The sequence below is a fragment of the Plectropomus leopardus genome, chromosome 17 (genome assembly GCF_008729295.1).
Source record: "Plectropomus leopardus isolate mb chromosome 17, YSFRI_Pleo_2.0, whole genome shotgun sequence".
NCBI classification, from domain to species: domain Eukaryota; kingdom Metazoa; phylum Chordata; class Actinopteri; order Perciformes; family Serranidae; genus Plectropomus; species Plectropomus leopardus.
In genome coordinates, this window is record NC_056479.1 from 16766907 (window position 1) to 16791380 (window position 24474).

General features: G+C 45.8%; 1 protein-coding gene across 1 annotated transcript in view; it reads left to right on the forward strand.

The window, feature by feature from the left end:
* LOC121956250 (BAH and coiled-coil domain-containing protein 1) overlaps nt 1–24474 on the forward strand; it is a 77885-nt gene that overhangs the window by 14857 nt on the left and 38554 nt on the right. The window contains exon 3 of the mRNA XM_042504381.1: nt 22797–22979. Within this exon, the coding sequence (XP_042360315.1) occupies nt 22797–22979 (183 nt within the window). The remainder of the gene's footprint in view (nt 1–22796; nt 22980–24474) is intronic.

The following is a 24474-nucleotide window of genomic DNA, read 5'->3' on the forward strand; positions in this document are numbered from 1 at the left end:
TTTTCCAATATATCTCTTACGTCTCTCGCTCTCTCTCAAACTCAGTGCCGACTACATTTGAGCAATGTTAGAGCGCTGCTTCAGTCCAGGCGGTTAGTATTTTCTGTTGGTCTATCATTGCCTCGTGCTGGCAAAGGGGCTTAAATTAGTGTGTCCACCCAGGTGTCATGTTTGCATCACTGCTGATCGGAGCTGGAGCCAATAAATACCTGAGACTGCTGTAGAGTCATTTGTCCTGGCAGTGAATGCCGATTGCAATCTTTCCCAGTAAAACTAAAAGGCAGATGTTAGTGGGTCTTAGAGGGGGTTTTTTACCAGTGGCAAAAGAGCTGAAGAGGTTTTGGTGCCCTTGTTTTTTTAAGCTAGGTAGTGCTATCTTGTGAAACTAGAATACCTAAGTCATCCATTTGTATCAACTATGTTGGTATAGCTTGTCGGGAAAGGAGCAAAACAACGTGACAAAGTGGGATTGCAGTGGTATGAGATTTTCACGGTTCGATAACTGTCTCAAAAAATGTTGTGGTTTCACAGTATCATGGTATTACAGAATTATTATCAGTCAGAGTGACCCTTAACGGAAAGAAAACAAAAGGGTTAGTTTTGGTTAAACAAATGTTTCATCACTGAAATTAAGACTTGGAGCCAATGAAAGTATGGGTAAAAAGTCTCCCATATAAAAATAACCAAAATAAAGTTGAGATTTTGCATCAATGTGTTTTCCTCCCCCAATATCATAGGTAAGCAAATCTAAACAGTTTGATAATTGCTGTATCCGTACACCAAATATGGTGCGCTTAATTTGGTGAGGGAACAACTGATGGGGCCTTTTTTGAATTTGAGCTCTTGAACTATCACAGCAAGATGTGTGAATAAAAATGGGTTGTATGTACCCACGAGCCTCTCCTGAACTTGGGAATGCTTGCTCTCAGTAACTTTTTTGTTCCTTGGGGCAGCTGTGGCTTATATGGTAGAGCAGGTCATCCACTAATTGCAAGATCGGGGGTTCAATCTCTGGCTCCTCCATTTCTAGGTTTAAGGTCGCCAAATTGCCCCCGATGTGTAAATATTGCTCTGTAGAGTTAAAGACTAGAAAGGTGCTAGACAAGTGTAAGTCCATTCAAGTCCATTCCTTATAATCAATGTTCTCCTTCAAAGTAAAGCTGTGTATTGGTATTTGTCAGATAATTTGTAACATAAATTGGTAAATTAGAAAGCAAAGCATATCGACAATGCCTTAACTCTCCACATTCACATTGCTTTCAACTAGCCTATATACATCAACATCATAATAGGAGTTGTGCACTGTAAAAAGGAACTATTTGTTTGAACTAAAAAAAAGGTAGGTGGTGTCGGGGCTGCCACCTTAACTTGTAATCTCAAATTCAGTCTTAAAATTTTTAGTTAAAAGAAATGTTTCCTTTTTACAGTGCAGACGAGTGATTTTATCGACAGTCAGTGGAGATATATAGGCGAAAAGCTATAAAATAAATGGCAAAAAAACATATCAAATGAAATCTAATCAGTAAATTAACTTAAAATAATTACTTTATTCGATGACGCATAAATGAATTAAGTTTTCTTGACTTGATTTCCAAGCAGTTGTGTTAATTGAGCTTGATAACTTGATTTGAAAAAAACTCCACCACTGGCATAGTGGAGGTGGAGTAAACTATGCATGTGACGGTGCTGCAGATGTCTGTTAGTTTAGACAAAGCTGTGAGGTCCGTAATGTATTAAAGCCATTTTTTTCTTGTTTTGGTGGAGGGGAATTTGTGTGTGTGTGTCTGTGTGTGTATATATCCCCATTTGACAGATCTCCTTTCAGAAAGTGGAGCTGCTTTGAGGATCAATACTGACACACTACCCAAGTACACACACGACACACATACACACACTTTTACGCTCTCTGTCTCATCTGTCAGTTGACAGAGTTTTCTCCCGCTCCGTGGCTTCTCTTTCCAGCCAAGCAGATGGTGAACATTCAGAATGAAAGCAGATCCTAAGTCCTCTTGGATCTCCATCAATTCAGCAGTCTCTGGGACCGTCCTGCGCAGGGCTCAAGTTTCTCAGCACTGACTGAGCCTTCCCCTCTCTCAAACCGGGGCGAAGTCGCCGCTATCCTTCCGTCCACAGCGCACATATGTCCAGTCTGATAGTGCTTTTTAATCTCGCGTTCCGTAACACTCCACATTAACCCACACAAACAGTGGAGCTGAAAAAGGGCTGCTGACAGTTGCAACCATTGCTCACTCCTTTTGCGTCGCACCAACTCAGCAGATACCTCCAAACCCAGCAGGGGGACTCTGCACTTCCACGTCCTCACCCAGTGTGTGGCACCCTACTGTGTCCATACAGCAAATGCTCTGAAGAGCTCATTTCCCTCATCGTCTTTCCTCTGTCTGTCCCACTTACCTGCAGCAGCAGCAGCAGCAGTACCACCCAGCCCTCCGTCCTGTGTGTTTTTATATGACAGAATGAGCAGGATTTATTTCAGCACGCGTGCTCGGACCCTTTAACAGGGCCGGTTTGAAGGCGCGCCGCTTTGAAGCCCGTACTACTCCTAACCGTAAGTGATTTTATGAGACGTGTTTCTGTGCCAGTCAGGCAGGCCACTGCGCCACAACCAGATTGGAGGAGGCCAATGGGGAGACACCATCCCAGCACTCACCATCTGGGAGACAGTGTGCGTTCCTGTCTATGTGATTATGCGCATATGTTTGTGTAGGTGTGTGTTTGCGTGCATGTAAAGGAAGAGGGGTGGTTAGTGCTGGCTGTGAAAGAGGGGAAAAAAGTTTTTGAGGGAGGCCTCGTGCTGCCCCTGCCCGCGTCTACTGATTTATGAGCTTGTGAAGGAAATCTCCCATTTGTCACTTTTCATCTCTTTTCTCCACGTCATCCTTTTTTCACTCTCGATGGAATTCGGCTTTTCCCCAAATCTTCCAGTGCTTCCAAAGAATGTAGAGGAAGGAGAGGACAAAAGAAGAGCAGCCAGGAGGGAGATGTATTTTTTCCGTATCTGGTTAAAACCATGTCGAACAAAAGGCTTGTCTTAGTGGATATGTTTTAGTAAATATTCATAGGTGTTGACATGCCAGCGTAATGTATTTTGTTTGTGGTAAGGATGCGTGTCATTAGGCAGTGTATACTTTCTGCCTGTAAATAATTCAAAGCACTTGTTATGGTGCTGTTCTCGCTGCACTGTGGTTTGAACGTTATTGTAGGAAATAAAAAATAAAAAAAAAACATCAGGTCTGAATCTTGTGTGTAACGCTGTTTGTGCGTGTGGAGAACATTTCTGGCCCCAGGGACACACGGGTTTGCTGCTAATACCTGCTAGTCAGTACATTACGGCACCGGGGTCACAGCCAGGTCAACTGCAGTCTGGAGCCTGAGTGTGTGTGTGTGAATGCGCACTCATTGTGTGTTTATGTGCCAGCGTGCACCTTACTCACTCAGGTGCTAGCTATAAATCTGCCTCACCCTTTCCTGGCCTGCTGAGGACACAGCGGGAGCGGTTGTGAGTTTCACCCTTTTTCAAAGCGGGGGAGGAGAGAGGCGAGGGAGGGAGAGGGTAAAGGGTTAGAGGGGAAGAGAGATAAATGAGGGAGGGGGCTTAATGAGAGCCCTGGCCCACATGATTACGGGACTGGCTGATAGAAATCAGGATCTTTCTCAAAGAAGTCAATTAACCCCCTCCCCCCTTCCCTAATTATGCATGAATTGCTCCACTGGCTCTTTACTGATAGGGCTGCTCAGCTCAGCTCAATATGCAGACTCATGCTGCCTGCGTCTACAAGGGCTTGTGTGTATAGTGCAAAGCATTTGTCAACCTTTTTTTTTTTCCCTCTCAGAATCTGCTGGCAGTCTGCTTTAAACTCAGGGTTTCTCAAAGCCATTAGTTATCCCCAACGCCCTCATCTTTCTTCTCACCTGACAAGCTGAGAGAGCCAGTACCGGCCAGAGCCAGGAGGGGGCTCCACCCCAGGAGGCTTCTGGTCATTAGTGCATTAGAGGTTAGATGATGGCTGAACTCTGTGGTCAGAGTAAATAAGCAGTGTTGTAGAATGTCAACACGACCAGGCGGCTCCTTCACAGCACCCAGTGTTGACATAACTGCTCTCTTATCTGAGGAGTGCAAAGCCCAGCCCCACAATAGAACACTGTGCCAGAACAAATACAGTAAGGAGATAGAAACCACACTCTCCAGTACACACACACACACACACACACACACACACACACACACACACACACACGGACTGGCCGTGAGGGAATGTGTCGCATGGCAGTACAAGCCAAATCTGCTGCTGATGCTGGCATAAATATCAGTGGTGATCCTAGACTCTGAGGGGGTCCAAGGCAAATAAGCTCATTGAGGGCACCCCTGGGTGTAAGTTTAACTCCTCTTTTTGCTTTTTTCTTTGATTTCTGGAGACCAGAATTAGTTGGCACTTTTCTTTTCTCAGAAATTTGTGCCATGACTAATTTAAAATAGGCTGAATAAATCAGTCAAGTGACTTAACTTAACTAACTTAACCTAACTGTATTAAAAACAATAGCAGAGGCTCTCTGAGACCTCCCTCACAGTGATTTCTAAATTCTGCAGGAGCACAAACTTACACTGTCATGTCTTTCTGCAAGAAAAAAAATATGTTGTTACAAAAAAGTAAAATGACAGAAATGGAAAGAAAGCAAACTGTGAGGAAAAAAAAAAATTTGACAGATTCCTCTCAAAAGAAAGGTGAGCACAACTAACACAGTTTAAAAATGGTCGAATGCATAATAGCAGGTGTTTAAATTAAAGGATAGCCAGGAATTTAGCTCCAATTTAGTCCCCATAGAGACTGCTTATGCATAAGGTCCAGAAACTGGTGCTGATCCTCTGCATATGTATGACGGTTAGAGTCTTGGATGAAAAGTTGCACATAAACACACTGCAATAACTGTAGCCAGCGGTCAACCGTCACATATCCTCTGCACCTCTGTGAGGGGAAATAATGCTCCATACCAGCAGATGACGGCGGTCTGTAATTGTCATTCAAAAACGGAAACTGGAAGACCGACAGGACGCTTGTTAGCCAGTTAGCACATTAATGACTCAATCTTATTTTGAAAGAACAAAGCATATTTACCATGTGCAAGTAAACAACAACACAAGCCATCAGGAAATTTTTCAGCTTTTAATTTCCCAACTTCCGTTTTGGTTATTGTGTGCTGAGCTGAACTGCCAGTCAGAGTGATTTCATTCACCGATGGGCTCCGCCGTCTCCGACGCTATTAAATATTTTGAATCGACTGGAAAAAAAAAGCCAATGAGGGCCAATGGTGACACACCACAGCGACAAGGGCAACCAACCCTTACTGACGGCCAAATATTGACTCTTGGTCAGCCATCCGCGTAACTGGAGAGAAATGACCATGGGCGGCCCAAGTGTGACATTTTGACAACTTGTTTATATCTGCAACCCACCACAGGAGTTTTACATAGCAGCTGTTAGCATAGTGGCTAATACAAAGGAGAAGAACAGCAGCCATAAATGTCCGCAAATTGGGAAAACAATGAGATTCAGGAGCTCCTTACCTTCCGAGCAGAGAACGAGATCATCTGTCAAATAACAGAGATGATAAATGATTGTGACGGAGATATTATGCCTTTGTTGTTATTTAAAAAGTGCTGCTGACACATACATTATTTGTCACGATAGAGGCAGAAGCTCATGTGTTAAGTGTGTTAAACCGTCATGCCTCCTTTGATCACAGGATGCCGCGATGTTCATTGCGTCCCTATAGCGCGATATCCGTATAAAAGTGGCTAATGGTATCCAGCTGTAATACAATAGCTAGAAGGGGACCAACATAGGGTATTTTAGGGTAGCAGCCGTGCACTGTGTGATGCCTTTATGGGAGCTTTAAGGCTCTATAGTTGTCATTTCAAAATTTGCCAATATGAGTAACCATCGAGGGCCCCCTTTCCAAAGGTTTTTGCGGGGCCCTAAACATTTGCCTGGTTGCCTCTCCTGATGGTGGGCCTCTGATCAATATGGCGCAGAACAATGCTGAACTGATAGAGCAGGGCTTTACAGCAGTCGTGTAATCAGGTTGCATTCCCAGCGCAGGCTGTTCATGCTACCAGAGTACCTGGCGTTCATGTCAGCTCATGAAAATAATGGGGTGTTTAGGATGTCAGTAATCTGGGTGAAGGACCTGGACTCTGCTCCGCTGCTCAACCTGGCAAAGACCGAAGGCCAGTCTGACAGTCATGAGACGAGCTCCGCCTTCTGGCTTTTAAGCGAACGAGCAGTATGTGGAAGTTGTGGCTTCAGCTATCACTTGTGTGTTGAGCTGAGCGAAGACAAGAGAGAGTAAAGAGAGAAAGATGGCAGCAGTTTGCTTTTCAAACCCTTGTTTAAGTACCTGTGTCACATTCGCTGTTTTTCTGTGTCAAAACATTTCGGTAGGCCGTCTTCCCCTCATTGCCTCACATCACCCTAATAACTCTTCTTTATTCTCCTTCCCTGTCTCTCCCCGTCCCCCCCTCCACCTCTCCATTATGGCCTCTGCCAGGTTTAGACTGAGCTTGGCTCACACTGGCGTTGTGATAACCTGCTGAAAGCTGTTGCTCTCCCGTGGATATGAGGACACCCAGCTGAGGTTTCTCTGCGCTACCTCCTGCCTTCGTCACTATGACTCGCTGTCTTCCTTCCACAGATTTCCCTAAATCATTTCGCTGGTCAGGCCCGCCACATTGCTTGAGGCTTTCTGGCCCAACGCAGAGGTGCTGACATGTTTTATGGCCAACAGAGCTAAGCGTATATTAAAGAAAAATAAGAAAAGCCAACATGTGCACTCATGGGCACACTGTTCAAAGCCGTTTTAATGGTTACTCTGGGATGTAAGGTTTTTATTTGAGACCCAAAACACTGCCAGTAGTGGTATCGAGCAGTCGGAAAATATATGATTTTAATTTCCATCTTGCTAACATGTATATATAGTGGTACTTTTGTGCGTCTTTTCAGCGAGTGTGTGTTTCAAGGATGTGTTATGGCAAACAAAACGAGCAGCTGCAACGCATCTGTTAACCTCGATCAGATGCTGCAAGCCTCCTGTAACCCCCTCAAGGCCTCCCTCCTCCTCTGTGAATGCAACCTGCAGGCAAACACACATCGAGGGGGAATGACACGTGACTGTCCGGCACGCCCACCTGTCCAGCGGTCTCGATGTGATCACCGCAAAGGAGATAGACTGCGCTGGTAGCCGTGCAGCCAACCAACCAGACAGACAGGCCATGAGCAGTTGATCAAGATGATATCCCCTCCCCTCCCGTCTCCCCGCTTTGACCTTGGATTGCGCCTTCGCTACTCCTAGCTGTTAAAGCTTACATCAAGCTAACCAGCTGGAGACGGGAGAGGAGAGGCTTTTTATGGCTGCCCTGCTCTATGTTACACTTCATCTGCTCATGTGCGGGTGGGGGTGACCTTCTCTACTCTGTACAGATTGCAGGAAATGCTCCTAATTTTACTCATCTCTGCTCAAGTGTGTTGCTGCAGATGTTGAGCAGGCCCCAGCAGCGGCATTCCATGGATGACCAGTGTCAGCAGTCGGCAGACATAACTCAAGTTTAAAGCCCAGTTTGTCAGATGCATTTCATAAAAGAATTTACTGTGTGATTCAGCTGACCTTGTACACACTTGAAAGTGTAGCCTGCTGCAGTGGGAACGAAGATGGTTATCTGTATGGGCCAACTGGTGTATCGTCCTTCCGGCGAAGAAGCTTTGCAACAACAGAAGTCAAGGAGACGCACGCGTGTTATACAGTGTGTTCTTTACAAGGTAATACTGTATATTGTTTGGCCTTGGCTACCCAGGTGCCATCCCTCCCCTTGTCTGTAGGTTATCAGAACAAAAACGCTTGCATTTGTCTTGGCCAACGCTACAAGAATTAAACATTTCTCCCTTGTTCCCCATTGTGAACCAGCAGCAAATTATATTCAGGGCTGCAGAAAGACCTTGGGCTGGCTGGCTGACGCGGCGGCTCTCGGCTCTGTTATCTGCACTGTTCTGTCTCTGCGCCTCTGACAGGCTACATCAGACGGAGAGAAGCCAGAGCAGGGAGCTGCCTTCTGTTTCTCTCACACACATCACTCCAGGACTTTATCATATTACAGCCCAATCCAAGAGGACTCAGAGGACGGCAGCAAAGCAGTCTCTTCAACCAGGCCCCTGGTGTCCGGCACTGCTCTCCGTGACCTAAAGGAGGCGCCGGGGCCACAGATGGAAGAGGGAGGGAGCAAGGATGGGAGGACAAGAGAGAACAGGACATTCCTACGAGCGCTGGTTGCCAGTTGAATGCTGGGACGCTGATTTATGGGCGGCTCTGATGGAGGGAGGGGTGAACCTGTGACTTCCCATAAAACAAGACGTTCATTACCCTCCCAGGCCTCCGGAAAACTGATGGACGAACAAGAGCAGAGAAACAGAGCACAAGTGGGACGAGAGAGTGGGAGGGAAAGCGGTTTTTAAAAAAAACCCCAAAAAATGAAGAGAAAGTGTTTCCATTTTGAAGCACACAGATGACGGCAGCTGAGGGAAGAGAGCGAGGTGATGAGGGAGGACAGAAATATGGAGCTGAGCAGCAGGGGGAAGGAGGGAGAGTGATGGAGGGATGATGGAGAGGGTGTGAGGACGGAAAGGGAAAAACGAGAAGGGGAATGAGTGATGGGGCTCGAAGGAGCAAAGGGAGAAGAGGGGATGAAAGTGAAAAAGGGAAGACAGCAGGCAAAATCTGCCCCAATGAGTGGAGCTGCTTGCAGATTTATGTGGTGTTGTGGGTATCATTATACATCAACCAGAGGAGATGGGGAGACTCGAGCAATGTGACGCCTATGGGTTTGTGTGTGTGTGTGTGTTTATCTGTGTATGCACTGCACCGCACTTTTATTCTCCATCCTCACGCTGTTCATGTCTCCTCCAAAGCAAACTGACTTCTGAGTTCGACAGAACACACTCGCCTGTGGTGAGGTAACATCCACCCACATCCACGCTCCACTTTTCCGAAGCCTATCTATCCAGCGCCGCTGGTTGAGAGAAGAGAGGTTTAGACCACCCAGGACTGGGTAGTCAAAGAGCTGCTTTGATGTGGCACAAGCATATGTGCAGTGCATGGGCACAATCTCTGCTAAAACACACTCGCAAAACACAGTTTTACTGCCTCCTGTGCGGCATCATTACTCCTCGTCACTGGAGCGGTGGGATGCTAGAAAAGAGAAAGAGAAAGAGTGAGCGAGGGAGGGAGAGGCAGCCACCTCCTGTGCCAGGCAGTGCCAGGCTGAAACACTGGAGCCGTATGGTCACCCTGAGGGAGGGGAAACCTGCCCAGTCTAACCACATCTCAATTAACCAATTAAGTTCAAAAGTTAACAGGGGACTAATTAGAGAGAATAGTGCTGAGCACTTGTTTTAATCTGCCTTTTTCCCCACTACCAGGCATGTCTGTGTCCGTGACCTGGCTGGCTGAGCTCTGGCTGCGTCGGCTGAAACATGGCACGCAATCCGCCGTTAGTCACCCATCCATCCCCTTGGCCAGAGCATAAAACCAATGGATTTAGACAGATCAGTCATCAGCTGTAAAACAAACCAGATCCAGCGCATTCCACGTGATGTTTCCAGTGGAACAGGAGAACCATGAAAATCCCATTTTTGGATCTGGAGATTGAGAGACCTGTGAGAGAATATTCGAAAGTGGAGGACAGTTTTTTAGTCATATCTAACGCGGCCATTTCCTGTTCAACCCCCACTCTGTTTGGTCCTGCAGATGGGTTTTAATGGATGCCAAATGGGAGGTTTAGTGCCTCGCTTTTGGCCTCTTGGAGTCTCTTTTTAACACCATCATATTAAATGACTTGTGTTTAGGACTCGGGGCTATGGCGCACTCCTCTCGTTGACAATACGCCTCGGGCGGAGAGTGTTTGTAACTTACCACTAAAAGTACAATTTTTATCCCTTGGGTCAAGGGGGTGGGGGGGGGGGGGGGGTTGGTTGCTATATTGGCTGCTAGCTACCAATAAAAGATATGTGGGCTGTATGACACAATTGTAGTGGGGCTGCTTTGAGCCCCGGAGCCAAATGCAGTGTGTTTGGAATCAGCCTGACAGCTAGATAGAGAGAGAGAGGTGAGAAATCCCTCTTTGACTCTGCTCGTTTTCCAGCGGGGATATCTTTGTGCTCTGATTTTTTTTTGGCCTTTATTTGAAGGCTGTGACAATCTAAGTTCCTGCATGGCTGATTAGCTGTGTGTGTGTGTGTGTGCTTCTGCATGTGTGTATGTGAGGAAGAGGGTGAGAGAAGTCTTGGATGTCAGGATGCAGTTTTAGGGGTGAAGGACTCCCCTGTTGTATGTGAGGCCCTGGAGGATTCCTCCCCCCTTCCTCTCTTCCTCCTCCCTTCTTCTTCAGCCCCCCTTACACTCATCTCTTCCTCTGTGAGATCCACAATGCTGGGAAGAAATGTGTCATTAACAGGGGAGACCAAAATAATGTTTATGGGCTCAAGCAGCACTGAAATCATTTTCCATATCAGTGCAACTGCATGGGCCCTGTGGGGGAGTAAATCTGATTTTCTCTTCCCTGTGCCAATGGGAAACATCATGGGAAAGAAAACAGATTGGATTGTTAGAGAGATGGCCTGACGCAGCTGTGGGCGGCTCTTTTTTGTATTTGGGTGTGTTTCTGTGTGTGCGTGTGTGTGTGTATCATGAGAGGGGAAGAGAAAGAGAGAAAGCAAAATACAAATGCGGATGTTTAGCGTGCGTACGTGTGGATGAGAGAATGAGATGGATGTGCCCCACTATGGTAATCACAATTTCATGCCTCAGGAATAAAGAGCCGGAACGCAGCAAACGGCCCTGAAACGCCCTCGTGTAACAATGGGTCAGTTAACAAGCACACTCACCAAAGTTTGGACAGATAACAAATGATTCTCCTTGAGGAGTGTGTAGCTGCCCTGTATACAAAGAACAAAGTGCTTCTGGCCCTGCGAGCGCTCAGTAAAATGTCAGGCCATTCCATAAGAAACACTTGTATTTTATCTGAGCCCCCCCAAAAAAGCAACTGTTTTATTAGGTAGCGTGGAGGGGGATTTAATAAAGTAAAACGCTGATTGAAATAACAAGATGGTGAGAAAACACTCTCGGCCTGGTGTAATGCGCACATCCTGTTACGTCATGAACATTTAAGTTCTCAGAGAAAGGATACAACGAGAGAAATTGAAAGCAGAGTTTGGCAATTCTGTGTTGTTGTGACATAGCTTTTTCTTGTGTGTGCTGTTAAATCTGTGTTGTGGGAGTCGGGAATGTGAGTGTGCATGTGTGGGTGGGTGTAAAAGGAAGGTAATGGGCCTTGAGCTCATTTGTCCTGGCCTGATCCTGCTGCTGTTTCGAATCTGTCCTCCCACCTCCTGTGTCCCAGCCTGGAATGTCTGCTTGTTCTGCGCAGATGAGGCCAGTGACTCAGCACACTAACTGCACTTTCACACGGATCACAGCGAGCAGCGCACCTAAACACAAGTCTAAGAGACGAGCCCAAGCCGAATAAGCACTACTTTTTGTTCAACCATTAATGTGCCAGCTACTCTTTGCCCAGTTTCTTCTCTAGATTATCAGTGGCATTGCTCCTGTAAATTCATTTTAAATGTGGCAAAAGTTTCAAATAGTGAGGTAAACGTATGTAGAAGTAGTCCCTGAAAGCAAAAAACCTCAGGCTTCATACTGTTTCTAAATACTGTTTATTTTCTACTTTCGAGACAAGCTGATGTCAGATTGTGACCGATTGCCAGGCACACTATTACAAGTATTTCCATTAGGGATGACAACAATTAATCGGCAGTTGATTAATCGGTCGTCAAAGTTTAAACATGTGATATTGAATCAATCAATAGGCTATGCAGTGCTGTTTAAGTGCATGCAGCATGTTGATGTGAGCTTTGATGAAAGAAACAACACATTTCGTAGTGTTTGAAAAAAGTTAAGCGTTAAGTTTTTTTTAAAATAACGATTAATCGTTTGTTAATTTTACCAATAAATTGATTAAGGAAAGTGCGTGTAATTTGCAACCTTAGTTTACATTACATATCCTATGCTGCTGCATGTAGCTACATGCTAATGAAACATAAGCTCGGTTGCTAATTTTGTAAAATTCTCCCATATTTCAGGTCAAATTACTGCTGGAGTGTGTCCGTTTCTGTTTAGAAGGTTTAATGGTGATTTTTAATGGGAAAAGTGTTGCTATACACAGTCATTTCCCAGCTACCAGTAGACTACTACATGTAGCTACATGCCAACATATTCCAACGTATGCCAACTAGCTTCCGCGCTGTTAAGCCCACAGAGAAGACGCAATGGAGACGTCTCTTGGCAACTTCCGGTTTAACATTCAGCTAACTTGAATAGAATAGAATAGAATCGAATTCAGATTCAGTTGTGTAGCTCTTTTTGAATTTCCAAATGTTATCAGACCAACTGAATCAAATTCCAGTAGAGGATGAGTCATTTTGCAGGGGTTATGACACTTAAAAAGACAAATCCACTGATTAAAGGATGTGTCTTTTGCTATGCAAGTCGATGGGAAAAAATCTTTTTGGGCCGCAGGACATCATGTGGTGGTGTAATTTCGCGATCTGGCCACTATGAAAACTGGCTTCAAAGCCTGGTGCACTTCCTGGAGGCCTGGGCTGCAATAACGGTGCAAAGATGCCAAGATGCAGAAGACTCAGAAACACCGAAAGATGCTGAAGACTTGCTTGAAGAAGAAATGCTTACAAAGAAGGTGAACACAGATGTTCTAGCGCAGATAATATGAGGGAAACAAAGTGGTTTTTGAACATTAAAAGGTGTAAAAAAAAATGTAATTGGGGTTCCTGATAGAACAAGTATGAACTTTAAAGTGAGCAGAATAGATCCTCTTTAACCTCTTCAACCAATGCCCCAGCTTCTTCTTCCCCTGTAGCCTTCAACCCTCAGCCAGCTCTTACTCAGACAATCACAGCTCTTATTGTCTCTTAAACAACACACTTCCTGGTCTGCTCCTCTGCTAATAGCTCCACCGGTGCCGTGTGTATAGCTCTTTATTTACTGTGCCCATAAAACACAGCAGGAACTCTTCCAGACATTGCTGTCTCATCCTGTCGGCCGCCCCCTGTCCCTACCAAACACTGCTTTTGTCACAGGAGTGATGGGATTACAGGTGGAGCCCCCTTTTGACAATGATCCCCCCCCTCAGGCTTCTTTAAGGATTAATTACAGTAAAATGGAGGTGGTGGAGGTTTGCTAGGTAGCGGCACATGTGATGCCAGCTGATGTTTTGAAGAAAGAAAAGTCATGAAACTAGTAAGAAGCATTGAAAGCTTTGGGAGAATAGTGGAAATATATGTAATTAATGAAATTACATTAATGTAACAAAACTGAATTTATTTTCTGTAGCTGACAACATAACATAGCTCTAATATGTGTAAACGTGACGTTTTGGTTGTACTATGTTTTTGTTTATATGTTCACCATGTATGTTTTTTCTTTTTCTCCCAGTGCTCTGTCTTTACCTTCATGTGTGTCCATGAGACCATGGATGTATTATAATTATTATAGCAAGTCTAGATACAGCCATGGAGGCGGGGCCCTGTTCATTCCTATGAAAGCTGCTCATTGGCACATGAAGCAAAAAAAGCTCTTTTTCTGGGTATAAAATACAATAAAATACCCCGATCTATTGGCCATTAAGGCATGCACACTAGAGACTTACGGCGCGGCCTTAGTGTGTCTGAGTGGGTAACTTCCGCCAGCAGAGTGACTAACTTCTGCGTTAGCGCTTTGCAAGCTTGAATGACGGTCAAAAAAATGTAATTTTGCTGCTTTTTTTAGACTTTCCAAATATTATCGAACTCAATGGCTTAAGCGTAAATTGTAAAATTAGAAGTTTTGCGGGGGTTTTGGGGATGCAAAAATAATTTACTGATTTATAGACATCTCTTTCTTGATGTTAGTCAGTGAGGGAAAGTCCTTTGGGTCAGTGGGCATCACATGACCGACCCGGATTCTGTAATTCCACTTTTGGCCACTATGTAAAATTTGCATTAGATTACGCATTTCGCACTTCCTGGGGGCTTGCATGAGACATTGGCACCATTGGCTTTAGGGGAGGGGCATACAACTTTTAATGGTTGTAATTGTATTTATTTTACCGCCTTCTGAAGGCATGTTTTCTTTAGGGAATGTAGTGATTTTTTTCCTTATTTTTTTATTTTTTTTTTTTTAAAATAGGCTTTTTGCCATCATCATGCAAGATGCCAAAATATGTTTGATTAGAGTTTGAATCTTACATGTTTGAAAGACACCAGGCAAGTGAGGCAAGTAAAAAATATATATTTGGGGTCCTTGAAAAGTCACAGAAAAGTTTTGAAATTGTGTCCATGACAGTGTGTGGGAACCCTGGAAGGAGGGTGGGAAAGAATAGCTGGAGAGAAACATATATTGGTGGGATGTATACATGTTTTTTTGACATGGCTCCACCCCTGAGAGCAAAATATCCCTCAGAGACATTTTCTGCTGTCTGTTTTCTCGCAGCATCACGGCCTGAGTGGATCCATTGTTGTTTTCAGGCTTCCTGCCAAGCCGGGACGAGCCAGTTGGACTAATTTGTTTAGGATTAGAATCTCTTATCCCTATCATGTCAACTTGTATATTGTATAAACAGCTGGGTGAAGTGGGCGGGGTGCTTTGGCTGACCTCCCCCAAGCCAATTTTATTTGCATAGTACTAAAAAGAAAATTCCCCAGAATCCATTTTACCCCACCATCGTTTCAATCGCAAAGCAAGTGGCTGACCACGAAGCCACTCTGCAAACACAGGCTGTCAACTTTCAGTGAGACGACCACCATATGCACACACAATCACACACACGGAGGCTCGCATATGCTCAGCGACACACACTCCCACACACTCTCTGCTGCTCTTTCACTCTCAAAGTTTCTCACAGTTCCTCACACCCCTTATCTACACTTCTAGTCTAAACTCTCGCCCCTTACCCCTCCTCTGGATGTTGCCCTGTCATACGTTCTCACTCTCTTCCTCCATCCATTCTTCCAACTGCTTCTCCCGCTCCCTTTCCACTTCTCCCACCCCCGCACTGACCACATCCACTAAACTCACTCCACAGGCACGCAGTGTGGAGAGTGTCGGAGGCGTGCGCTGCTGGCACTTTCCCCCACCCATGCACTGGGCCCGGCTCCAGGACTGGACCGCCTGCTCGCTCTCTCTCTCACTTCAGAGTGCTTCTGATCAGACCAGCCTCCTACTAGAGTTGTAGAAGGGGCCTGCTCCATTAGCCCCACCATCCAACCACCCACCAACCCAGAAAGATAAAGTCAGGGAGGAAGTTTGTAATACAGGGGCTGGGCAAGCAACTACAACAAAAAAAACTTCTTGCTACAGTTGTTTCTGAAGTGAGGAGGAATTTGGCTACCAGTTGCGCTAATGTTTTCAAGATGACTTTGACTGTTTGAAGGAAATCCCCCCTCTTTAGTAGCCATTTGAAATTCTTTCTGTTTTATTGTGAGGAAGTAGGCGCTGGGTTAGTCAGCGGCCCTCCAGGGTAGCGTGTGCAGTCTGTCTGGGGCTGCCGGTGTGTACCCTTGCACAGTCCAACCCTGTGTTGCCAGAGAGGGTCAGAAAACGTAGTTGTGTGTTTATGAGTGAATATGTGTTTGGAAAGTCTGGCTGGCTTCTTCTTGGGCGTCTGAATTCCTGGGCAAAACATGGAACTACATCGGTAGGAAAGTCTGATGAGACACATCCTGCTCAATATGTTTTCACTTGGTAAGTTAACTTTGAAATGGTTATTTCTTCGTTGCCTCTGTCTTCAGTCTAGACTCCCTGCTTTCAGATTACTCCGGTGTTAAAGATTTAAACCAAGCCACATTACAATTACTTGTCTGAAATCAGAAATTCCATTTTTAAATGTTACCAATGTGCTCTTCGGACTAATCTTGCTGTGTCAGAGAGCAACCCAATCACCAGAGTAAATGTTGGCATGGCATTTTTATGTAACACATTGACAATGTAACACTTGTACATTATTGTGTAGTAGATGTGTTGAACTTGACATTTCAATTTGGTTAATATGTTATGTTTAGATACAAAAACCACTTGGTTATGGTTAGGAAAAGACCAGGATTTTGCTTAAAATATCTTTATTTGGTGGCACTTTTGCTGCTAGAAATGCAGCTCAGTCTCACTAGAAAACACCAGCTTTTGGTGGTACAATCACAGCTGGAAATGGCACTGACATCTCAATGAAAATCAACAGCTTTTGGTGATGTAATCACCACTGGGAATGCATCCAGTGTCTTTCTAAAAAAAATAAAAAACACTGACTTGTGGTGGTGCAATCAATGCTGAAATTGCCACGTCTCAAAGTAAAAACCATTTTAGATGACACAATCCCCGCTGGAAAAGCAGCTGATGTCTCACTAACAAAACACCTGCTTTTGGTGGCACAATCACTCTTAGAAATGGTGGTGCAGTTGCCACTGGAAATGCCAGCGATGTCTTGTTAAGATATCCCCACTTTTGGTGGTGCAATCACCGCTACAAATGCAGCTGATGTCTTGCTAACAAACAAGCAGTGTTGTTGGCCTCAAACAGTTTTCTGCAGTTCGGACCAGAACTGTCAGAACTATGTTACTATAGAAACGTTGATTGATGGGTTTGCAGAAACGCACAATTCCAACATTTTCTTGTCGCGACTGGGCTGCAGCAAGTTAAAGCAGTGCTAGCACTAGCTGATGGATTTTAAGAAAAAATATGTTGCTTTATTGAACTCTTGCTGATATTAATTTATTTTATTGAGAGGGGGAGAGAGTATGAGCTGTGATCATTCAGGTCGTGTGTTGAAAAGCTACAGAAACTGGCTTCCACATGGCACTAACCACTGACAGTGCAGCCTCAACTGGCTTCTGCTCACTGACTCTTTCAGTGATTCGGGTATTATAAAGTTTTCTGTGCGTGTGTGTGTGTGTGTGTTTTCCTATCTCCTGGCATTTCTCCTTCTTCTATCATCATCTCTCTGGCGCTGGCTGATCACTGAGCTGTGGAGAACAGGTTGATGCAGTCACACCTGTAATTTTCTCTCTGTCTCTCTTCTTCTCTTGTCACCATCACTCTCATCTCTCGTTGTCTGTCTGGTGTCCTTGTCTAGACGACACGTCCATCCGTCCCTTCAGGCTGCCGTCTACAGATAAGACAGAGAGCTGCAGACTAACCTGGCTCATTTTTCAAGAGCAGACAGAGAAATATGATGCACGGTGAAATAATTGTACTTTATCTTCTCTTAAACAATAGGCATAGTCGTAGATCTGCGCTTATGTGTGTGTATGTGTGTGATTTCAAGTACACAAGTGCATGTGAATGGGTGTGTATTTCTCAAGAAGGAAATTTTGATCTGATTCCCAGCATTCAAAAGAACAACGTGCTGTGGGTGGGTGCTTGTTGTCTTCTCAGCTTTTCCCATCACTGCTTGGCCCACGAATCCCTTTACATCCTATTATTTCATAATTCCTTGTTAAGACACCAAACAACCACTCACCCTCGAGTTAAATTAATGAGTAGGGGCAAAGATTATGACACCTTCCTCTCCGCAGCCGAACAATTGTAACCAGATTTAATTCTGGAGAAAGGTGTGTGTGTGTGCGCGTGCGTGTCTGTGTGTGCGTGTCTTTATGAGCTGCACGGGAGCTTGGGTGGGGTTTCAAGGTAGGTTGAAAAGGCTGTTGTTGCTGAGCAGCAAACTGACCAACTGCATCTGCCCACTGCTGTTGTAATGGCTAGAATTCAGCCTCCTTGCCTCAAGCGCTGTTTCTCTTTCGTTCCCATGACAACTGGGCCTTCATTCTCCCTGCTCCGCCTCCCCGCCTGCTGCTCACTCCGTGCCGTGCACGGGGGCCTATGCCTGGGCCCACATAACTGTGTGTGCATGCATGTGTGTTTTGGTTGTTGTGAACAAACTGGACTCCTTCACCCACGTTTCAGCGTGGGTGGAGTAGCACTTAACACCTCCACCTCCAGAGGTTCTGGGATATTTGTGTATTTGTTTCTGTGTTTGTACATTTGAACCTATTTGAACACAACTGGGTGTCAGGGTGGGATGTTTGGATGTCAGGGAAGGAGGAGGTGGGGTTCCCTCTTCCCAATGCTCCCCTCTCCTTTAATTCTCTAATAGGATTAATCTTCATCGCTGTCAGGGATCGGCGCCGATTAGGACGCACATGACCCGATTTTCTTAAGAGCCCATACAAGTGCACTGCTGGCACCACTTAAGAACCACAGAAATAAATAAACAGGCAGAAAAAAAACACCACTTTTATAAGGAGCTGGTTTAGAGGTGGCAGGCTTCCTGGATCCATGTTACAATTTAATAAGCTGCTAAATAAACAGTTATGTTGAGTCCAGCACCGGTGCTGTCATGCCTCGGACCTTCGCTCCGCTTGTTGTGCTCTGCTTTGGTTGGCAACCAAACTGAAACTGCCCCGACACCGAGGCAGACCAGCCCACTTTAATAACCTGTGTGCTTTCTCAGCGACACCTCTGATTCATTAGGCTATGAGTGGGTTTAGGCAGGGCATCGTATAAAACAGTGTGAGTGTTGCTCATGTTCTGCGCTTCAAAAGCGTATGAGGATGCTGGAGCAAACTGCAAGAGAGACATTTTTGCGCAGCATCATGAGCAGTATATGTCTCAGCAGGAGGCAAACGGCAGACATAACACAGAGGGAGGGGTCACTGAATGAGTGACAGGCTGTGCAGTCAGCAAGAGGCGGTGTGACAGAGGTGAAGGCCACTGCTTTGTTATTCTGCACCATTCAGATTGGACCAATGCCCTTCTCCCCAGTATGGCCAAACTGGATCAGTGAGAGGTCTGATCTGGTTGTGTATGAGTCGATCTGGGACCCTCCAAAGGTTTTCCTTCCATTCCCTTCTCCCCTAACATCAGCTTAAACTTCAAAGATCCCCTTGCCTGACATCTAGACATCCCCTTTTTATGTATTGTCCCTCTCCTCTCCTTGTCTTTCTGGCAGAGGCTCTCTCCTCTCATGGTGTGTGAAGAGGGGCTTCACGGCCTCTCTCTGTCACTCTCTATGTCTCTCTCACCCTTTCTCTCTCTGGGGCGAGGCTGTTAATAATGCAGGAGGATTAGCTGATTTATGTGAGCCCGAGGCGCTGAGGAAAGCTGGGGTTCCTGGGGGCGACAGGCAGAAAGAGAAGGCCGAGGAGTGTGCAGTGTTGTGGGCGGTGCCATACAGGAGCCTTGGGTGTCTGGATGATGGGGGCTGGATGTGTGCCTAGCAAGCACGTTGGCAATAATCCACCCCCTGCTGCCCCCGAACCCCACCCTGGACTCCATAGAGCTGCCAGGAGCGCTCCGCAGGGTCAGGGGTGATAGGAGGTGGCAGCGGAGAAGGAAGGAATGGGAGGGGGGCTGAAGTGGAGGAAAGCATGGATACTGTAGTATGTCAGCCGCTACATCCAACACAATGTTGCCATGGCCTCCTAAAGATATTTTAAAGTCTTGTTGATCGTTTCTGTGTTTCATCCCACAAATCTGTCGTGATAGTGGAATTTTTTTTGCATGTGTTCTGTATTTTGTCCATAGTATTGCATCAGAAAACAGATTTGCTGACTTCGACTCAAATGGTTGACTCATAGTTAAAAACAGTTTTCGTGGCAGATTTTCTGTTGTAGCAGACAATCCATGAAACAAATGATAAACTAGAAAAGTGAGCTCAGTAGAACGTAGATCTCTGCCAGGTGGTCAGTCGGCCACTCCAGACATTTTTTGTAATTTGGGCAGAAGCACCACAGTGCATTTCAGAAGTATGAGAAGGAAATTAAAAAAAAGCACATTTGTCCATTTTTACTGAGTTGCGGTACATCGCACAGAGCAGATCAAAATCTCCTATGTCAAAAAACTTCAAAAGCGCTCCCGCACACTGTCTAACTTGCAATGTCACTTTATTTTCAACATTTTTGTGCTAGACCTATATCAGACAAACATGTTTGCCTGATGAAGGCCAGGTGTGAGAAAAACTTAGAGCTTAATGCGCCAGGTCACTAGATGGTCAACCTCCCACCTGTAGGTGGACTCGTCCCCACCAGAGATGAGTCCAAAGACAGTGTTGTCGTCCGCGAACTTGTGGAGCTTGACAGACTGGTGACTTGAGGTGCAGCTGCTCGTGCACAGGGACAGAGAGGAGAAAGAGCGCAGCCTTGAGGGGAGCTGATGCTGATGGTTCTGCCGTCAGAAACATGCTTCCCCTGCTTCACCTGCTGCTTCCTGTCAGACAGGAAGTCTGTGATCCACCTGCAGGTTGAGTCAGGCATGGTCAGCTTGAAGAGCTTGTTCTGTAGCAGAGCCAGGATTATTGTGTTGAAAGCAGAGCTGCTCAGGTTCCTGCTGAGTCCAGATGCTCGAGGATAAGGTGGAGGGCCAGGTTGACAGCGTCATTTACAGACCCATTGGTTCTGTAGGTGCACTGCAGGGGGTCCAGGAGAGGGCATGAAGATTATTCTTCCCGTATTGTCCATAATTTCAATAGATCATAATATATTTTGTATAGAATTTTTTTTTTTATGGATATCACTTTTTAAGGCGCGACCGAGGCTAAAATGTGAACAGCAACAGACGGCTTGTTGTTTTGGCCAAGCTGATCCCGTAAAACTAGCGGCCCCTACCGGCTGGTTAAAAAGAGCGAGGAGTCAGCAGTCGTTGACTGCATAAAAAGAGTCAATAAAACAGGTTTTTCAATAGCTTACGGATCACTGCAACCAGGAGAGATCCTTGAGCATACAGTCATAAATGTGCACACAAGATATGAGGCTGATTGGGCTGGTGCTAGTTGAGATTAACTGCGGACAGACAGATACCCGCACACACACTCACACACGCACGACCAAACGGCATGATCCCCTCCAGGCTTATGCCTGGCGGAGATAACAACACAAACAGCATTATTAATTACCAATACTGAAACAAGGAACATAAAACAATTTCCTTGTTATATTTCCTCCTGTGGCCAAATTTGGAGGCAATTTTGTGTTGCAGTGTTAAATGTGCTAGTTAAACACTAAGGAGACTGTTATTGGGTTTTGTGAGTTTGTGATAGATTGTTGTTGGAGCACACACACACACACACACACACACACACACACACACACACACACTGACAGGTTATAAGGTAGGATTCGAGGTAGAGTGAGGTTGGGGATTGTGGGGGATTTCCACCTGTCTGGGGCTGTGAAGTAAATTGTGACAGAGGTGTGTCTGTACGTGTGCGAGAATATGTGCCCATGCCTATTTCTGGGTGAAGCGTGTGTGTGTGTTTGTGTGTGTGTGTGTGTGTGTGTGTGTGTGTGCGCGCGCCTCTGCATGCTCCTGTGCTCTGGCCCATGAGCCATAGGCTATTCGGCGCAGGAGCGAGCAGCAGACTGATGGGTTTATCCCTGCTGTCTGCCCAGAGGACGCGCTCACTCACCACCTGGCTGATTAAGACTTCCACACAATTGTTCTCACACTCCCAGAAAAGGGATCGATTCATGTTTGGACTGATTCATGCTTAAAGAAAATCAAATCACACCGCGTTCCTTGTTGGATCAGCTCATCATGAGGGGCTGATAATGAATTTTTGCCATGTTGCTCTCCCCGACGTTTTAACAGCTTGCCCAGTGCGCAGAATGAACGATACACCGATGTGTGTGTTTGTGCAAGTATGTGCATGTGTGCTCTCATCCAGGCGTCATACATATGCATGAGACTTCACAGCAGTGTGACTTGGGGGAAATGAATGTGCAAAGAGTCGGGCACCCGGGCCCCTCGCTCAAGTGCACTGGCGGGCGCGTAATGGGAATGTAATTTAAGCAGTGGTTAATCAGTGTGTTTTCTCCAGCTTGCCCAGCAATGCATAATAGACAATCAGCCCCCAGTCACACGGGCGTTGCTACGAATGGTCAATTACTCATCATAGTCTTGTTAAACACACAGTTCAGCCAGCCAGGGACAGATTGCTCTGCTGGTGCCATCATTATGGTAAAGAACAAAGCAAAGAAATGCTATGTGTCAGAAAGAAAGAGGGACAGAGGGAGGGGAGGAAGAGACAATGAGGATAAGGAAGAGGCATGTGTATTTCTGCTGGGACAGGAGAGAAAAAAAGGAGTAAAACAGCCAAATGGAAACAAAGAAAAAGTTCAGATTGTCAGAGTCATGCAGAGAGAAAGGAAGAAAGACAGAGAGGAGATGAAATGGAGCAGAGCAATAAGAGAGATTGAGGGCATGAAAGTGAGAGATGGAGAGCATAAGATAATGGAGGGAGGGAGAGAAATTGAGAAAGGGACACTGGGGAGCAGGAGCAAAAGTGTGTGAGAGCGAGAGGGAGAGAGCCTGAGAAAGTGTGTACTCAGCTGTGAGATGAGACCTCTGTCTGCCCATGGGGAGAGGCGGTGTGAGAGGAGAGAAGACGAGGGGAGAGGACTCTGCTGTCAGTGAGGGGGAGGAGAGTCTCACACACACACACACACACACACACACACACACACTCATTCACCCTCTCCCCTGGGCACGGATCAAATCTGCCCGGCTTTGTGGTTCCACCTAGATGGCCAGTGGGCTCCATCTTTTTACATCTTTTTTTTCTTTTTGGTCACACATGCACTCCTCTAATTCTAACCATGTTTTCTCTCCTTACCTTTGTCCCTGTGGGAATGCAGGCAGTGGATTGATGGGCAATTCCTCCGCCTCCTTCATGGGGACCTTTCTGGCCAGTAGTCTGGGTTCCCCCCCTTCCCACCCGTCTCACCCTTCCCGGCCGCCCTCCTCGCCCTCCTCACCCTCCTTCCGGGGCGGACCCCACTCCAGCGCCTCGCAAATCTGGTTCCCCCATTCGCATGAAGGTACCTCATATCCACACACGAAACACATCCCTTCATGTGACCACACCGTCTGCATGAGGCGATATTCACATCCTGGCAGTATTGGGGACAGAGCTTTGCAGGGTGTATTGTTACTCTGATATTGTGTATTTTTAGGCCGTGTTAGGTTTCCACCAAAGCATGGCTTGTAATCATCTAGCAAAGGCCGGGCTCCCACCCTTTTATTTGCGCACCAAAATAGGCCCGGGCCCAGCATGTTTGGGATGGAGTACAGTGCCATGGTTTTTGGATGGGGACACAGGGTCAATAGTTCAGCCAAGGAATCTTGCGGTATTCGATTCACGTCAGCAGGAATGTCACTCAAGACTCTCTGAAGCAGCACGCGCCAGTAAAAAGTTGCAGTGATTGCAGAGCTTTCAGCTGGTGTCTCCATCACAGCTTAATAGGGTAGTTCCCACACGATGCTCAGCATTACAAAAACCAGGCTACACACACACACACACACACGGTGGAAAATACAAACACACACTAAGTTCAACACCTCACATTTCTGCTTAGATACAGCCAGGAAGTCAGACAAGGATAAAGTGAGAGATTAATCTGCACGGGTATTTTGGGAATTCAAATGCTAAGGATGACAGATAAATGTTAGACCTATCCAATACCACCCACTGATATATTAATGCAAGGTCTGCTTTCCTGTGACTTCACTTCTGTCACTTTTAGATTAACACGTTCATAATCTTTTCTAATTACACGATGTGACGGCCGCCCAATGCCATATAGTGAACTGCAGTCTTTGAAGTTGTTGGACTCTTGTTATTTCAGCCCTCTTGTATTTATTTATTTCTTTTCTAAGAATAGCCCAGCTGTTAGTCCACAGGGGGATGCCGGTGGGGAGTGTTTGTTATTTGTGGTCACTGATCAGTGGCGCCCCAGTTGCGTGATGTGTGGCTCGGGCTGATTGGGTGCAGTGCAGCTGAGATGCTGTTTTTTTGTTGTTGTGTGTTAAGCCATTGGATGCCTCGCAGCCACTTCTCCCCCTACCCCCACCCCGATCTCGCTCTCATGTCCTGGCCACCAGGGGTTGAGTCAGTGGACAGCTGCTACAGTGGTGAGAATAGGTGAAACTGTAGGTTTTTTCTAAATAAAAATGAGCCCTTTTACACAGAGATTGTGCTTTAGGGCAGCTACAAAGTCCCTTCTTTGCGTCCCCTTTGTATTTTTACACAGAACCAAACCAGTGTGTGATTTTGGACAGCATGCTGGCATTGCGGAAGCAAATGAGGTGTGATGGGGTTGACATGTAACACATCATCTACTTCTAGTGTGACATATAACATATGCTTTGGCTTTTTAAACAATAACAATGTCATAACATGGCAATAATGATCATTTATTGTCGCTGTTATATGGCAGCTTATATCATCCTCTGCTCACACTGGATATGGAAACACAACGAAATTATTAACACAAGGAGCACATTTTTCCGCACCTGTCTGCTGCAATTCTCCTT